Below are 17,188 nucleotides of genomic sequence, written 5' to 3'. Positions count from 1 at the left end.
TTCAATACTCCGCTCCCATTCAACCCCAGCGCCTCCATGGGCCTGGCACTATGCTAGCAGCTGCGGTGGGAGAGAGCCCGTGGGTAACGGAAAGCCAAGCAGGTCAGAGGTGTCTCTAGATGAGCTAAGAGAAGATGATGGGCAACACAGGTACCAGAGAGGACTTAAGGCTCCACAGAGGGGAGCTGACCTGAGTTGAGTGTCGGCAGCAGGCCAGGAACTTTCCAGAATGATATTGTAACCAGAAGAACCCTCCTGTGTACTAGTGTGAGTGCTCCTGAGTGAGGTAACGTCCAAGGATTAGTTCATACTACATCCTTGTAGATGTGCTAGAGCAGTTCAGAAGGCACCACCACAGGCGTTCCAGGGTTCTGTGTCTCTAAAGAGACACACACAGTTGTGGCAGAAGCAGAAAAGATATACTCGAAGGACCAGAACTGTGGAGCCACCATGATGGCCCAGTGGGCAGGTGGACTTGCCTTTGACCCTGATGACCTGAGCTCAGTCTTTTGGACTCACATGGTGGAGGAAGAACTGGCTCCCAGAGGTTCTTTGACCTCTACTTGTATACGATGGTTCAGAATAGATAGATAGATAGATAGATAGATAGATAGATAGATAGATAGATAGATAGAAGAGGGAAAAGGCCAGGTGTGGTTGTATACCTTTGTAATCTTGATGCTGGGGAAACAGACTGGCAGAATCATAGGTCTGGCAGACAAATCAAGGAGCTTCAGACCAAGGACTGATCATGTCTTAAAAAACAAGGTGGATAATACTCATGGTTGACTATCTGGTCTTCTTCACTGAACGCTGAACACTGAAGTTCACACATAGCCAGGTACACAAGAACACACACACACACATACACACACCAAGAAAAAAGATACACTTCTGTGTTAGCTACTTTCCTGTTACTGTGCTAAAACATGTGACCAAAAGCAGCATATGGAAGAAAAGGTTGACTTGGGCTTCCAGATTCAGAGGGGGGAGTCCATAATGGTGAGAACAGCATGGTAGCCGGTGACAAGAACAGGAAGCTGACAAATTCCATCATCAATAGCAAACATGGAGCAGAGAGAGAGAGAACTGGATTTGGGAACAGACTGTATCCCCAGTGACCTACTTCCTTTAGCAAGGCAGCACCTCACCATAACCTCCCTAAACCTCCAAGCTTTCAAACCAAGCTTGGGAACCAAGCTTTCAAATACCCAAGTCTGAAGGGGGACATTCTCATTCAAACCACCACAACTTCCAAAGGAGGAAGTTGGTTCGAGCAGAGAGTTCAGTAACTGTACAAGGGATCCGAGCTTTGGCACACTTGGTGCAGGGTTTGGAATTCATTTGCATAGTACAGGATTTTCTGCCCGTGTTCTATCCATCCCATGTAGTGCTACATACTTCATTAGCATATTTGGTGCCACAAAGGGGTATATTTAAGTATGATAAGGAGCCCGGCTGACATTCAGAGACTATAGAGTGCTTCCATGCCTGTGGCCATCAGATTTATCCTTACCACTTGGGATGTGCACATGTACACACACACACACACACACACACACACACACACACACACGAGAACATAGAACTCGGGTCATTGGCCTTGTAGAGCAAAGATACCTGCTATGCCATCTGATGGGGTTTTTTTCAATATGCAGATTTTCTAAGGCTTTGTGTCAGGAATTCCAAAGTGTACCTTCTGCCCTAGAGTGTACAACCTGTCTGAGCCACCACAGCCACCTGTAAAGCTGTGGCATTAGATGCATGCCAGGAGGGCGAGGCAGAGCCTAAGTCCCAGCATGTACCACAGCAGATGTCTTACCATTTCTGACACCCAGGACCAGAGGTCCAGTGGGAGGGAGCTACTTGTCACTTCCTGGACACAGGGTGATTTCTATTCCACTCTCTTGGGAGCCCCAAGGATCTGTTTGGGGGCTCAGAAAAAAATCCTTTCACTGGGGAGCTTACAGATTCTTTCTATGAAAAGGTAGTATGAATATTGTTGTAAGAATAGATTTTTTTTTTTTTTGGTTTTTCGAGACAGGGTTTCTCTGTGTAGCCCTGGCTGTCCTGGAACTCACTCTGTAGACCAGGCTGGCTTCAAACTCAGAAATCTGCCTGCCTCTGCCTCCCAAGTGCTGGGATTAAAGGTGTGTGCCACCACCGCCTGGCATAAGAATAGATTTTTTTAAAAAACAGGTTTCACTATGTAGCTCTGGTTGGCCTAGGACTCACTATATTATAGATAGACTGGACTTAACTTGTAGGAATCTGCCTGCCTCTGCCCTTCAAGTGCTGAGGTTAAAGGTATGTGCCATCATGCCCCACATAGTGACACAACAGTTTACTGAAGGTTCTCTTGTCAGTCTAGCCATGCTGAGTCAACTTTCAGCCCCACAATGAGGTTCTCCCTGCTGGCAGTGCCCCCTTCAAACCACACCTATTAATCATTCCCCACCCCACCTTGGAGATCACCTCTCAGAGAAGATAGAAGAGGCTGCCTGAACCTCGCCCTTCCTGTGAGTGGTAGCCCCTACGCAGCTCAATGAGACTGATTCCTGCCTGAGAACCAGTCCCTCCTTCCTAGGGTCTGGGGGTCACTAGTCTCCAATGAATTCTGCTGAATCATTTGACCTGTGACCCCCCTCCCACAAAGGAAACTCTTCGAACTCCTCAGTTTCTGTCAAGAGGAAAGCCATGACCAACACTGGGCAAAGGAGGAGGTTTGCCTCCCCAGCCACAGCCTTACTTCTTTTGACTAGGGCAGGGGAGACAGTTGGAAGAATCAGGAGACTCTCTTGACTCAGGCTATAGCTCCTGAAAGGACTGAAGAGAGTCCAAGACAGCAGGTGCACTTCATTTGCCACAGATGACCCCACTTAATAGCATTCTGCATGCACAGTGATTTTTTTTTCCAGGACAGGAAGGCCCTAGTTTTATGGTCATCATAACAGCAAGGAGCTCCAGTAGGAACACACTACCACTTCCTTTGTTAACTGGACAATTATTGAGCCACCATCCTGTGCTAGGCAGAGTGCTCAGCTCTGCATACCTCTCTGGATAAACAGTGTCACCCACGCAGCATGCGCTCACGGTTTGAGCAGACACAGCCTCAGCTATAGCACAGTGCAGTGACTCCTGCGAGAACTGTGAGCCGGGTGGTCGGTGGGCTGGAATTGCATCACCAAGAATAGGTCTTAGGAGCAAAGGAAGGGGCATGAACATGTCAATCAAGAGGAAAGGGTGGGACACATGGAGCCTGAACTCCTATCGAAATTCGAGGAGGTAAAGGCACCATTCCCTAGATCTGGGCTGGAAAATCCTGTTGAGGCCACCATACCATCTCCTGCACCCACTCTTCTAGACAGAGAAGCTGGGCCAGGTGGTTCTTGGTATTTAGAAAGACTACAGGACCCTCAGTCTAAGCCCCATTCCAGGGTGGGATATCTAGCTCTGGAAGCCCTGGCACCATCTTAAACCTCCATTCAGTAGGATGGGCTGTCCCGGGGCTGGGAAGAGATGGGGAAAAATGGGCCTGCTCTTGTTGCTTGCAATGGTGGTGCAATCCTGGCCTCCAGGCTGCTTTCTTGGCCCCTTCTCCTGAGGCTATGGAGCTGAGCCATATTTATAACATGGACATACTGCACATGTTGCCTGATACAAAGCACGATTTATTTTTTAGTACTAACTCAGTGTGTCTAGGATGCCCCACTTCACAACTCTCCTGTGTTAGAGGCAGCTAGATTTACAAATAAAAGCAAGAATAGCCAATGAATGAAATTTAAGCATCATCTGCTAAATCCTCACAGCAGTCTAGTAAGGTGGGTGCTTTGTTATGTTGATTTTACGGACTGAAAAATGGAGGCACATGGAAGATTGCCCAAGATCTCAGGGTAGGAATTATGCCCCTGGTTTGGATGTCTACCCCCAACCCCTAAGGTCTGTGAGTGTGACATGCACTGTGAGACATTTCTGAGTGGAGACGTCTCAAGATAAGCAGGCTCTAGTTGATCAGTGTGGGCAGAAGCTAGCCACAGTGAGCTGTGTGAGAGGGGCCAAGAGGACAGCACAGTCTGCAAGTGTTTGATGTGCAAGCATAAGGACCCGAGTTCAGGTCTTGGCACTCATAAAAAGCTGGGGCAGGGAGTGTGCCTGTAATCCTAGTGTTGGAGGGAGACAGAGATCAGACCAGGGTGATCCCTGGGCCCTGCTGGCCAGCAGTCTAGCCAAATCAGTGCAATCCAGGTGCAGGGAGAGGCTAAGGAAGATACCCATTGTCAACCCTGGGGCTCTGCATACACACTTGCACACACATCTATATATACAGACACACAGACACAGATTTCCATCTATACCCAAGGACCTGAGTTTGGTTCCCAGCACACATATCTGGCAGCTCTCAATGGCCTGTAACTTCACTGGTGGCATCTGACAACTCGAAGTTCTTTGGGAACATGCCTACACATGTACATGTGCCCCTGATGAAATATATGCATTGCAATGATGAAAACCTGATCTTTTGTGCAAAGATGAAACTCAGGAAGGGAAGAACTTAGGGAGAGGAAGATGGAGCTGTGGGAAAGTGAATATAAATTTCAAGCTGAGCTGAGACGTTTTGAGCTTGGCTTTGAAGATGGGAAAGAACTTCCCACAGTCAGTACAGGTGGCCCAAGACTGGGAAAGGAAAGGAGGCAGATTCTCTCCTAGATCTCCTAGAAGGCACTCATCCCTGCTTGGACCTCTGTCCTCCAGGATGTTGACAACAAACAAATGAACCCTCCTCAAAAAAAAAAAACACACGGTTCTCATTCCAGGGGAAACAGGCGGCTTATCCTGAACCAAATATGAGAGACCATAGCCAGCAATATGGATTCCGGATGTCCTAAATGTCATGCTCCACAGTGGAAGTAGTTATAGTCACAGAACAAATGCCAGTTAGTGCATTTACCAACTACACTGTGGAAGTAGCAGTTAGGTGTGTTACAGTGTGTAGAGAGTGGTTCTGATGCTAAGATCCTGTTCCCCAATTGGTTCTTGATCAACCAATAAATATACCAGCAACTCATGGCTGAGGATGGGGCAAGACACTTACAGTTGCTCAGGGGGACACAGAGGAATTGGGAGAAGGGGTGGGGAAGAAGAAAGAGGCAGTAGCAGCAGGAGATAAAGTCAACCAGCCATGTGAGTTTTTGGTTGGAGTGGCCAATGGTCACTCTATCTGATCATGCCTGGGGAAGCAGGGGATGTTTAGGAGTGCCCAGTCATTGAGTTAGCAAAGGCATTTTCAGATTTAATGATAGTGTGTGTGTGTGTGTGTGTGTGTGTGTGTGTGTGTGTGAGAGAGAGAGAGAGAGAGAGAGAGAGAGAGAGAGAGAGAGAGAGCATGTGTGCTGTTTTTTATCCGTATATCCAAGGAAATTTGGGTGGGAGCTGGTAGCAAGATCTGTCTGGAACTTAAAGCAGAATAGCAAAACCTACACACTACAGATGGCATGCAATGTGGAAGGCAAGAATCCACTATTAATTCAAGAAATTCTAGGATGGATTACACACACACACAATGGTATAGTTTAATAGTGGGGAGAACTGGTTTCTCAGTAGAGAGGAACCAAGTCATGTGGCTCCAGTATATGAAACTTGAACAAATGAACACAGAGAGAGTCTCAGCTTAGAGAGGCTGCAGCTCCTGCTGTGCAAAGAAACAGGCCAGCTGCCCTAAGGCAGAGTCACCTGCCTGCTTCATACAGCAAAATATCAAAGGATAGATTTTTTTTAAAATATGATTTAATTGTTTTTAAGGATAGAAGGAAATACAGATTTTGCCAGAGCCACATAGAGATTTCTTCCTGCAGTTAGGAACTGATACAAAGAGCTTAAGATGAGAGGCAGAGAGGCAGATGGTAGATGCAGCCTGCTTCCTACAAGCAAATAATCCAAGGATGGGGATAAATAAAATTTGATTTAATTGCTTTTAAGGTAGAAAGGGAGTATAATGGTAATTGTTTAAATATTCTTAAGTAGACAGAGATACTAAGCTCCACAGAAGGGATAAGTTAGGGAGAGTAAATTTCAAAAAAAAATGCTTTAGAGAAGATTTTAAAAAGTCTTGCCAGGACAATTTCTTGGGATCTTTGAACACAATCTACTCTTGGGATTTCTGGGATTTTTTTGCCTGGTACAACATAAATAAAGCCTGGACATAGGCTTGTACAGTAAGCAGAAGGGAATTTAATTAAAGTTAATTACAGAGAAATAAAAGTATTGAGGCTTTTGATCTTAAAAAATTAGATCAAAGGCAGGGGGTAGGTCATCTAGCCTATCTCAGACAGTAGAAATTTAGGTCTTAAGAATTATATAAAGAGGGACCATGGAAATAGGCTCATATAGTAAGTAGACTGGAGACAGCAGAAGCACTGTCTCACCAGCTAATAGCTGTTAAGATTGCTTTATTTTCTTTTAATTGTTTTATATATCAAAGTGAGTGTGGTTTTGAGTTTGATGGTTATATTAAAATTCCTCTGGGAAGAGGTCAAGCTAAACAGTGATTTCCAGTTACTGAACCAAGGACTTGTTATTTTGGGAGAGAGGCTCTGTGTTTGTGTTGACAGGAAAAGAGAGGAGGCTTTGGAACCCATTCAGAGACATATGGGTCAGATATGACAGGGGGAGACTCCCTGAAGAACTAGAAAAATTCAAACAAGAATCAAACAAGACAGGTAAAGATTCATCGTGCCATCCTTCACATGGCATGAATGAAGACTTATTTCAATTGGTTACTAATAAAATTAACTTATAAAAAGACACCTGTCTTTCATCTGCTTGAACAAGGAGCATAATTTCATCCTTAACAGGTCTATGCACCCTGCACAATCCATATGAAAATTTTAATGGTACTAAAATTTTGGTTGTGAAATTCATATATTGCAGAATATACAGTTCTGACAAGATCCATCCATGGGGATGCTTAACTGACCTGCTGTTTCAGCCCCCTACTTCTTGATGCTGTCCAGAGAGTTGCTTCCAGAACAGTCTCAGGTTTGCTGCTGACTCCAGGTCATCTCGCCTCATCCAACCTTCAGATGCATCTGGTCAGAACTTAAGTCAAGCTCTGAATCTTCCAAATACGCAGAGACTGGATAACAGATGCTAAAGCTAGCCTTATTAAGTCTAACCAGTTTTTCTAATTTTTTATACCTCCCCACCCCTTTGGAAAATTTCTCACCACCCATATTCAACAGGAAGAAGCTATGGAAGGTCGACAGCTCAATTCCCTGGGTTTGTGTATCTGGTAATGATTATTTTGCAAATTAAAGATAGCTTGTCATTTTGAGGGATAATTTGGAAATGGTCATAATTTTGATCGTGGAGGAAACAAGTGAGATGCATTACTAAATTTTACCCTTGAGCAAAGTATTGTGTAGCCATAATCTTAATTGATCGAAATCTTTATAATTGATACAAATTGAAGTTACAATTTCTTACATTAGTACAGAATTTATACTGATACAGGTTTTAGTTTTTCTTTTTTCTTTTTTTCTGGGTTTTTTCGAGACAGGGTTTCTCTTTATAGCCTGGGCTGTCCTGGAACTCACTCTGTAGATCAGGCTGGCCTCAAATGGTTTTAGTTTTTCATTGGTTTGAATTTCTTATATTGATACAAAATTTAAGATTAATATTGTTACTCTTAGATAGGCATTATGCCTACACAACTCATTTAAAAATACAAGGCTTAGACCCAGTCCTTCTTATAGCTGCTTTACAAACTGTTTAAAATGATTAAGCAACACAAGTTAAAGGCCAGATAGAAAACTCATGGTTATGCTAAATTCTGATTTAATTATAATAAAGTACCTTCAATTTACTCAAATAGAAATGACTAAGAGTAGCTAAGGTTTAACAGTTCAAGATACTTTACATAATGTAACATTTAATGCTATTTCCTTATTAGAGATCACTTGACAATGAGACATGTCTGCTCCAGACAGTTTCCACATTCTCCTTCAAAGAAAAATTGAGTATCTTTACCTCCAAAGATAGTTGCTTACTGTGGCAAGGTAGCCATGAGGCAGAAATTGCCTATTTCATCTGCAGACAAAATACTGTCCTGGAAAAGGACACACTGCACAGAATAGTTGACTGATAGCTCTGCCAAGACAAGGTAAACAGTCCTTTATAAGCCTGCTTTTCAAAGCTCTATCAGATGATCTTGGGCCAAAAGGCTGAAGACAGGTGCTCCAACATTGTAAGAAATTAGGGGGCTGTCTGTGTAGTCAGCTGTCTCTACAGTTGTTTTAAGTTTGAGAAACTGTGTTTGGTGCTTCCTGTATATCCAGGTAATGCTTAAGCCGTTCTTGGATTTCTGATGGGTTGAGAACTAGTTTAGTTCTCATAATCAAACTCAAGTTGTTTATCATGGAGAGAGAGGTTGTAGAGTGAAAGACATGGCTTTCAGATGGCATTACAGGCTAAAATCTAAACATAATCCAAGGATAGAAGCATAATTCTTTAAGTTAGGAATGATGGTAGAGTACTTTATCTAATTGACTGAATGATAGACTGAATGTTAATTCCATATCTTACTTTGTAATTTAATGATTGTTATGATTTTCTTCAATTTAAGTCTGATAAAAAAGGGTTTTTTTTGTTTTGTTTTGTTGTTTTTGTTGGTTTTTTTGTTTTTTGTTTTGTTTTTGTTTGACAGGAAGGGTGAGATATAGAGGGTGGTTCTGATGCTAAGGTCCCCAATTGGTTCTTGGTCAATCAATAAAGATACCAGCAACCAATGACTAAAACTGGGGCAGGACACTTAGAGTTGCATGGGTAGAACACAGGGAGAATCAGGTGGGGAAGAAGAGGGAGGGAGTAGCAGCAGGAGATAAAGCCAACCAGCCATGTGAGTTTTCAGTTGGAGTGCCATTGGCCTGGGGAGGCAGGGCAAGTTTTAAGAGTGCCTAGTCATTGAGTTAGCAAAGGCATTTTCAGATTTGCTGGTGTGTGTGTGTGTGTGTGTGTGTGTTGTGTGTGTGTTTATCCATGGATCCAAGGGAATCTGGGTGGGGGCTGGTAGCCTGGTAGTCTGTCCAGAGCTTAAGGTGGGGTAGCAAAAATTACAAGCTACACAATAAAGCAGGGAGGTACTGTGTGATCTGAAGGCATGCTTAGCATTGGTTAATGGAAGCTCACTCAGGGTATGTTAAGGTTCTCCTCCAAACATTTTACCTGATAATCAAAAGGATGTCAGGCTAGATACAGACACGGGTGATCAATGGCTATTAATGGGCACTAAAGATAGCCATGGTAATTTTAGCTCCGGATCTGCAACATGCCAAATCTCCACAGTCATGGATGTTCTAATCAGTTGATTAATATTCAAAACCTTCACCACAGATGTGGCTTTTTGAGGGAACTTCAGTTCATAAGGACTGACCGCAGGGCAAGTGTATTAGGCTGATGATTTACCATGGTGGTGTGGGGAGAAGGGGACAGGATTAGTGGGCACGGGGAGAGGGACGCCAGGATTAGTGGGTGTGGCAGTAGCCACAATGTGGACATTGCATATATTGTCCTGATACCTAAAGGAGTGGATGGATCCTCTAAAGCCGTGCTCGGGACAGCCATGTGTTCCTGTCCTTCCTGAGACAAGCCTGAGATAAATGAGTGTTCCCTAGGCACTTGCCCTGTCTGTTCACCCACTGATCTGTTCCTAGTACTTATGCCCAGTAGTCCTCTCTGGCCCTTCTTTCCCCAGGATGGTGAGGAGTAGTTCCAAGTTTGTGTAGCATGGGCTGAGTTGGGCAGGCAGGAGAGACAAACAGTGTCCTCTGAGGGCTTGTGCTGAGAGAGCTTTGGGCGAGAGTATTCCGTGCCACCACATCTTCATCACAGGTGCAGAAATGGGGAGAGCGAGAGGAGAGAGCTTTGTGGATGAGAAGATGAGTGTGTGATCCTGCCCTTGCATAGGCAGGAGCCTCCGAGCACAGGGCTCAGTGTGGGCAGCCGTGTGTGGTGGAGCTGCATGTGCCTCAGTACCTGGAGCTCAGGAAAGCTGTCCTTATTCCTGGCCCAAACGACAGGGCTGTCCTTGAAGGAAAGGGGCTGCAGATACCACTGGTGAAGGATAGGGCTGTTTTATTTGGAAGGCACAGCGGGGAAGAGGCAATAAGAGGCTTTGTGCCTGACTTGCCATGGAACTTCTGGGCTTTGCTGCCACCTGGTGGACAGAATCTAGAAGTCAGGTTGTGATTGGGCCACATACTGGCATTTTGCTGAATGTTTCTTTCTGAACCTTCAGTGGAGGAAGTTTTTCTACCTGGGGGAAGTGAGTTTCAGAGTTCTTGTAGTCCTAAGTGTCACAGTCACAAAGCTCTTTCTTCTGTGGGTTTGGTGCTCATACAAAGGTTTACGGAGGGGTGGGGGGGCTGCATGGGAGTCCTGGTCAGGCTCAGAATGTGATTCCAGAATGCCCGTGGCTCTCACACTGGCAGAGCAGGATCTCGAGTCTCAAGTTTTATAGAGGAATTCTGTTAAGAAGCTGGGGAGAGGGGGTGAGTGTGAGAGATAACCGAAGGACAAAAAGGTCACAGGTGTCTGGATATAGCAAGGCACGGGCAGGCTCTTTAGCCCATGTCCTTAAGGTAAGTGCCTAGGTCATTTGGCTCTGTCTACCAAGCAGGATAAAGGTCCCCACCCACCATTTTCTAGGATCGATTCTGAATGGTTCCCTGAACTGATCAAGAAGGGCCAGGATGATGCTAGATGTCTCTACTAGAGCCCTGAATATTTCTTCGCTGGGATCTTGAGACTCCTAATACCTAAGATGTGGGAACTGTGTGAGCTCCACGTTACAGATGAGTAGGTGGACACACAAGGAGACCTGGGATGGGGACAGATTTTGTACTGGGGTCTGACACTCCACAACAGTAAACATGTTTTAGAAGCAGTGTGATGTCCAAGTATGCCTTTGGACTCTCTCCTCCTAAAAGCTCCAATAGCGAATTAAGGCAGATCAGTCCTCCCTAAAAGCCCCCTCCCAAGCTACAGAGCTGGAGGTCTCCTTTTGAAAGCCTTCTAGGAAATACAAGGTTATTTGTTCTTTCCAGACTCCTGATTTAGTAATCATTGTTAGCATTGGCCTTGCCAGGAAGTTCTTCCTCCAGTCTAACCTCCGCACTTCCAGAGAGAAGAGGGGGGATGGAAGAGAAGGGCAGGGCAGAGATGGAGACAGAGTCAGAGAGAGGAGATTGAAGAACCAGGCTTCTATTTTAAGATAGGGTATTCTTATTCTCCAACCATGACACTCAGGGCTAGCCATCACAAGCCTCACTGGGATAGCTTAAATTATAGAGGACTATGTTAGAAAAATGAAAAGACAAAAAGCAAAAAACCCATCCAACTCCCAGCTGATACCTAGTTGGTAGCAGTGTGCATGCCTTGATGGGGCACCCTCGACCTCTCAAAGGTCAGGGCACCCCATTCGGCTAGAGGAGAAGGCCAAGGAGTTGGTGTTAGGCCAAGGCAATTATGCGGGGTGGGTTAGACCAGTCTGACTTTATCCTCCCTGCCTCCAGTGCAGTCATAGGAGTTGCCCCTTCTTGCCCAGCATCTCCCCTCCCCCAAACATGCAGAGGGAGGCAGAGGGAGTGATTAGCATGGGGCATTGTCCCCAGATAATGGGCCCCAGCTGCCTCCTGAAAGAAGAAGACAAAGCGCCTGGCGGCTCCACGCGCATTATCCCCTCGTTAAATCTCTGTTATTAGATTAGATTCAGAATGTATTGATTCGGAGGGTGGTGGGGAGGGAGGAGGGAGGAGGGAGGAGGGAGGAGAATCTGGCTGGCGAACACTGGGCTGTACTTTCCCCCTCCATCAACCAGGAAAGTTTTTCCTCCGAGCTAGGCTGGGGAAACTCACTGTCTCCAGCACTGGCTGCTAAGCTCGGCTTCCCGGTGCCAGCTCTCCTGAAAGCTGCCAGGTGTCCACTCTAGGGCCTGCCTTTGAGGCCGTTGAGCGCAGATGGCCAACATCGGGAGCAAAAGCAGCTCCCCTCCTGGCAACCAGGGGCAATCTCTTAACAGCATCAGCTGCAGACTTGCGGAGCACCGAGGCTCACGGGTGTTGGGGGCGGGGGGGGGGCTGCAGCGCATGCTCACTTATCTCTGGTGGAGGTTTGGGGGAGACTGATCCGAAGCAGGGTGGATGAGGATAGGCTGAGGAGCACTTGGGAGGTAAGATGAGTGGACGGGCATGGAGACCCACAGCCTATCTCTTTGCGTGAGACAGAATCAGATGCAATGGGGCCACGTAGACTAAAGCAGGCCCCGTAGAAGCTGGAGCGCGCTACAAGGTCTCAGTTCTTCACAGCTAACCGGAAGCAGGACAGGCTGGCTCTCTGCCTTCCTGCTACTGGTCTTCTTTACCTAGAGCTTGGCGCTCTCCTTTGTGGGTCTGAAGGATCAACACTCAGGGAGTGTCCGACTAACTGTCTTATTCCTACTTCAGTCTATTCCCTCCCCAGATGAGGACAACTCTGGGGTAGAAGCCATTGTTTTCTGACCACCTTGACTCCTCAAGGCAAAGACTTCTGGAAACCACCTCGCAGATGAGACAGTGATGGGTGGGAGTAGGCAGGTCCTTATCTAGACCAAGACCGATCAATTATTCATACCAAGAGGTATGAATCACTTGCCACAACCTTCCTTCCCTTAATCCTAAAGCGCGTGTCAGTACCCCAAACATGAACTTAGGCCATTGTACCCTTTTATCTAATTTATCCCAATATGGCTACGTCGGATAACTCTCTCAGCACCATTAAACTTCACCACCCTCTTACAACAGGATCTTACTGTCGTTGCAGGCTGGCCTGGATCTTGTTTTGTATGCCAGGCTGACCTTCAACTAACAGTAATCCTCATGCCTCAGCCTCACAAGTGTTGAGAGTAAAGGTGTAAACCACCATTCCTGGCTTTACTTTCTCTTTAGTTGGCATACTGGGGACTGGAGACCCAGCCTAGCCTATTTGGACTGCCTCAGCCTAAGGTTTGGTTGTGAAAGGGAGGGAGGAAGCAAGCGTCTGGAGGTGTCCCCAGACAAAGACACCTCTAGTTCAAGGGTAGCATTCATAACTAGAAGATGCTGCACTCCAGTACTGGGCCTCAGTTTCCTGTCCCGGGGAAGCACAGTCCATATGCCAGATCAATGTTCCTATTGGATGTGGCCGCTGGACCAGAAGATGTTACATGCGGCAGCTCATTCCTGAGGTGGTTAATTGGCCGCCTCAGTGCTGGGCTCTGTCGCCCCATTGATTGTGAATGAAGGGTGAGAAAGGGGAGATGGGGAATCGATAGGCTGATGAGTGTCTTACTAGCTTTCTGTTTGAACACTTTGTCAATAGCCACCCACTTAATGGCCAGTGGAGCATTGACTGTCCATCTTTCTATCCTTGTGGCATGGGACATGAGACCCTTCTGATAGTGTGTGACTATGCCCAGCAGTCCTAGTAGGTGGGACAGCTTTTGGCTCTAAAACTAGGCTCCAAGTGAGGAACTGCAGGGCCTGTTCTGAACGAGGGTAACTGTCCCCACATGTTGCCCAATCTTGCTCAGCCAAAGGCAGCTGTGCGCCCTACACTCTCTGGTTTGCTAACAGACCCTGATCCCCACACAAACAAAACAAAAATAAGTGTGAAATTCTGAAGTTATCTCAAAAGTTCCTGTGTTTGGAGTAGAGTTGGCCATGAGACTTCAATCTCAGTGGAGAGCTAGTTCACTGGAGGAGCTAGCAGCTAGTACAGTGGGGAATCCTGGGACAAGAGGCAGCTAAGAAAAGATAAACCAGGGGAGCCCCTTCTTCAGCCTTAGAGTCTTTCAAAGCTGAGGCCCCAGGGTTCTGCCCTCTGCCCAGTCTCCCATATGGTTTATGAACTGAAACTGCAGAGTTTGAGGGTGTGAGAATGTATCGTTCCGAGTGATTGTACTGACTCTCTTATTGTTGGCTGTCCTGCAGTAGTTTAGAAGGCAATGGAATTGTTTGGTCTCATCTGAGACATTTCTAGTGGGGCCTGTCCCTTTAGCCTGGTCATTGTCTAGTCTTCCTCTACCATGCTTTATGTTGAGTGACAAACAACTCAAGACATGGAGAAGAATAAGATAGGAACAAGGTAAAGGGTCAGGGGAAACCTCTTCTATAAACTCTTGAGACTACGACGGAATATTCCTTTCCCTGGATGGCTGTTAGGTGGATGGAGTGGAGTTGGAGGTCTTCCTTTGCATTTCTTAAGCCCTGGCATCTAGGACCAGGATAGATTAAATGCAAGAGCATTTACCCAGCTCTGCCTTCCTCTGAGTCCTGCTTTTTGGTTAGGAGCCTCATGTGCTGACTAGTAAATGTTCTCAGAGAGTCAGTCAAAGCCTTACATTCTCAGTGTCTCCTAAACATGGAAAAAATTGTGGGTGCTAGCCGTGGTGCTGAAGTGTATCTTCCTTTCAGGGAGCACTTGCTCCCTGCTTCCGCTTAGAGACCTTAAGTCCAGAATAGTTGCCCCACATGGATCCTTCCAGTATTTTCCCAGTAGGTCACAGAAAGCCTTCCTCTCTCCTCTCATCTGATAAATACTCAACCTTGATCTTCAAACCGTGATCCACCTCCTATTTTGATGATGGCGACCATGCTGATGTCTAGTTTCCTGGTCCAGGAAGCACTAGTCAATGGAAACTACAGGTAACCCCATCCTCATACCTTTTTCCAAAGCTGAATACAAACGGTCACAGATAGAGAATAAGATACCATAGCATTTTATTATCCCCTGCCCACACTGGCAGATGAAGCTGAGTACTAGGAAAGTGCCCAGAGGTGACCTGAAGATGGAGCTATTAGGAGCTAGATAAAATAAATGCAGAATGAGAAGATTTGCTTTTCTTTGATCAAAAAAAAATGTGTGGAAATGAGCAATTCCAGCGTCCGTAATCATAGAGGTACTGGAAAGGAAACCAGGGCTTGATGCCTTGATAAGTAAAGTTAGAAGGTGCGTGGTTTCTCTTGATCTAGAATATCAAGCATGATAGGGAAGTCAGGAAGGCAGACTAGGTCTTCAGCACTAAGTTTAGGGGACAAGGGGATTGGGGTTGCTCAGATGAATTGGTGTTGGAAACAAGATGCAGGACCTAAGGGGGAACTCCCCCATCCTTACCCTAACCAGCCCCATAACCTCTCCCTACCAGGCTGTGCCCACTCAAGAATAATGCCAAATGGACCAGAGCGTGACCAGGGTGATGCTGTAGGCCAGCACAGCCAGCAGGTAGATACGGAACAGCAGCTTGTCCAGCACATACCCCACTCGAAGCCAGTCCTTTGCCACCTCCCGCATCTCATCCCGCTTCTCCAGGAAGTGGCGGATGGAGGACAGCTCTTGCAAGAGACCACGCACAGCCAGTGAGGCCTCCCTTGGTGGTGGAAGAGGGCTACCTCTGCCCCTTGGGGTCTTCTCCAAGTCCTGAGGTCCTCCAACATGGCTGCAGTGGTTTCCCATGGCTGGAAGAACAGAACCTGAGTATGAAAGGAGGGTGGTGGGGTGCCCTGGCGTTATGGTGGTGGTGGTGGGGGGGGTGTTATGGAGCTCAGAAGTTGACTTTGGTGTCTGCCTCAGTTGCATGCTATCTTCTTTTTTTTTCTCTCTCTCTCTCTCTTTCTCTTTTGAGACAGGATCTTACTAGGTACTGCTGGCTGGTCTGAAACTTACTATGTAGACCAGGATGGCATCAAACTCATGGAGACATACCTGCCTGTGTCTCCCAAATCAAAGGTGTGTGCCACTACACACGGCTCCTCTGAACCCTTCTCCACCCATATCCTACCCTTAAGCTGATAAAGGGTTTGAAAAAAAAAAAAGGCAAAAGAGCCTGGCTGAACCTGGTTGTGCATGCCTTTAATTCCATCTCTGTGAAAGCCAGCTTGGTCTACATAGTGAGCTCCAGATCAGCCAGGGCAGACCCTGTCTTAAAAAAAAAAAATTTAAAAAAGGAGACAAGATTCCAGTTTGACTGACTTCTCTGGCTGAAGCATCCTCCTGTTTCCATCCTGTACCCAGTTTCTACATCCTGTCCAGTATCCCTGCTCCAGACTCTGTATGAATCTGTCCCTATCCTCTCTCACCTGAGCAGTCATCAGTCTTGTTGGCTTGGAAGGTGGCTGGGGGCCTATGGGCCATGGGCTGCTCCCCAAGGTAGAGCAGCCGGGCTATTCTGTTTAGGACCAGGTGCCTCAACCAGTCAGGTACTGGCCGCTGTAGGTCCTGCTTATGCACCAGCCGCACAATGAAGATGGTCTCAGCGAGGCTTATCACCAACAGAGCCATGCACACTACAAAGTAGACACCTGAGCCGGAGAAAGAGACACACTAAGCATGGGAGTGAGCAGGGCAGGTCCCTGTCACAGTGAACTCTTCCCTAAGGGAGGCCTTACCAATGAGGGGAGTGCCGATGGCGGTTGCTGGCAGTGTGTCTGACACAATGATGAGAAAGACTGAGTATCCCAGAAGGAGCGTGATCTTGAAAGAGACTCTCTCACCACTGTCCGGGGGCAGACAGAAGCCCACAATATCCACGACCATGAGGAAGATACTGGGCAGTAAGAGGCTGACTGCGTAGAATAAAGGCCGCCGGCGAATGACCACCTGGGACCAGGATAAAAGTTTGGGGGATGTTGGGCGGACAGGAACCCAGGAACCACCACCCCATACCCAGCCCCTTCTCTTGTAGAACTTCCAGCCTGGACTGCTTGGGGAAGGAGAGTGACGGACCCATATTCTTCCTTTGACACCAGGCTTGTGGCAGTTGAGGATAAACAGGGGATGCTTCAGTTGAGTTCCCACCTCTCTTGCTGAAGTTGCATGGAATGTGTATGGTCCTGGAGTTGGCAAAGGGGGCTACTATGTCCTTCCCAGTTTGTCTCGTTATGCTACCCCAAGGTAGCATGTGGAAGTCTAAGCATTTTTGTCCCCACTTCATCCACAGCCATGTCCACTCACATAGAACTTCATTTCTGCATAGCTGTTACTGGTTTCTAGACTGAACTCCTGGAACTGGGTGAACACCCCCACCAGCTCCCACTCGCCCTGATTTTTGAAGATGCTTTTGTCCGACCTCACATCTTCTGGTGTTCGCCACAGGGAAATGTTGATGTCCTGGACTAAGAGA

General features: G+C 46.7%; 1 protein-coding gene across 1 annotated transcript; it reads right to left on the bottom strand.

Moving 5' to 3' along the window:
• Positions 1 to 14,772: 14,772 nt before the first annotated feature.
• LOC114616678 (5-hydroxytryptamine receptor 3A) lies at positions 14,773 to 17,184 on the bottom strand (the record flags this gene model as incomplete). Its single annotated transcript, XM_028762111.1, has 4 exons — positions 14,773 to 15,524; positions 16,146 to 16,367; positions 16,455 to 16,665; positions 17,020 to 17,184. Coding segments are annotated over 4 exons (897 nt in total), but the record flags the coding sequence as incomplete, so codon positions are not given.
• Positions 17,185 to 17,188: the final 4 nt, after the last annotated feature.

The sequence above is a fragment of the Grammomys surdaster genome, unplaced genomic scaffold, assembly GCF_004785775.1.
Source record: "Grammomys surdaster isolate TR1022 unplaced genomic scaffold, NIH_TR_1.0 332965, whole genome shotgun sequence".
In the NCBI taxonomy this organism is placed as follows: Eukaryota; Metazoa; Chordata; class Mammalia; order Rodentia; family Muridae; genus Grammomys; species Grammomys surdaster.
Note: the sequence above shows the minus strand (reverse complement) of the source record. Positions and strands in the feature narration are given on the sequence as shown.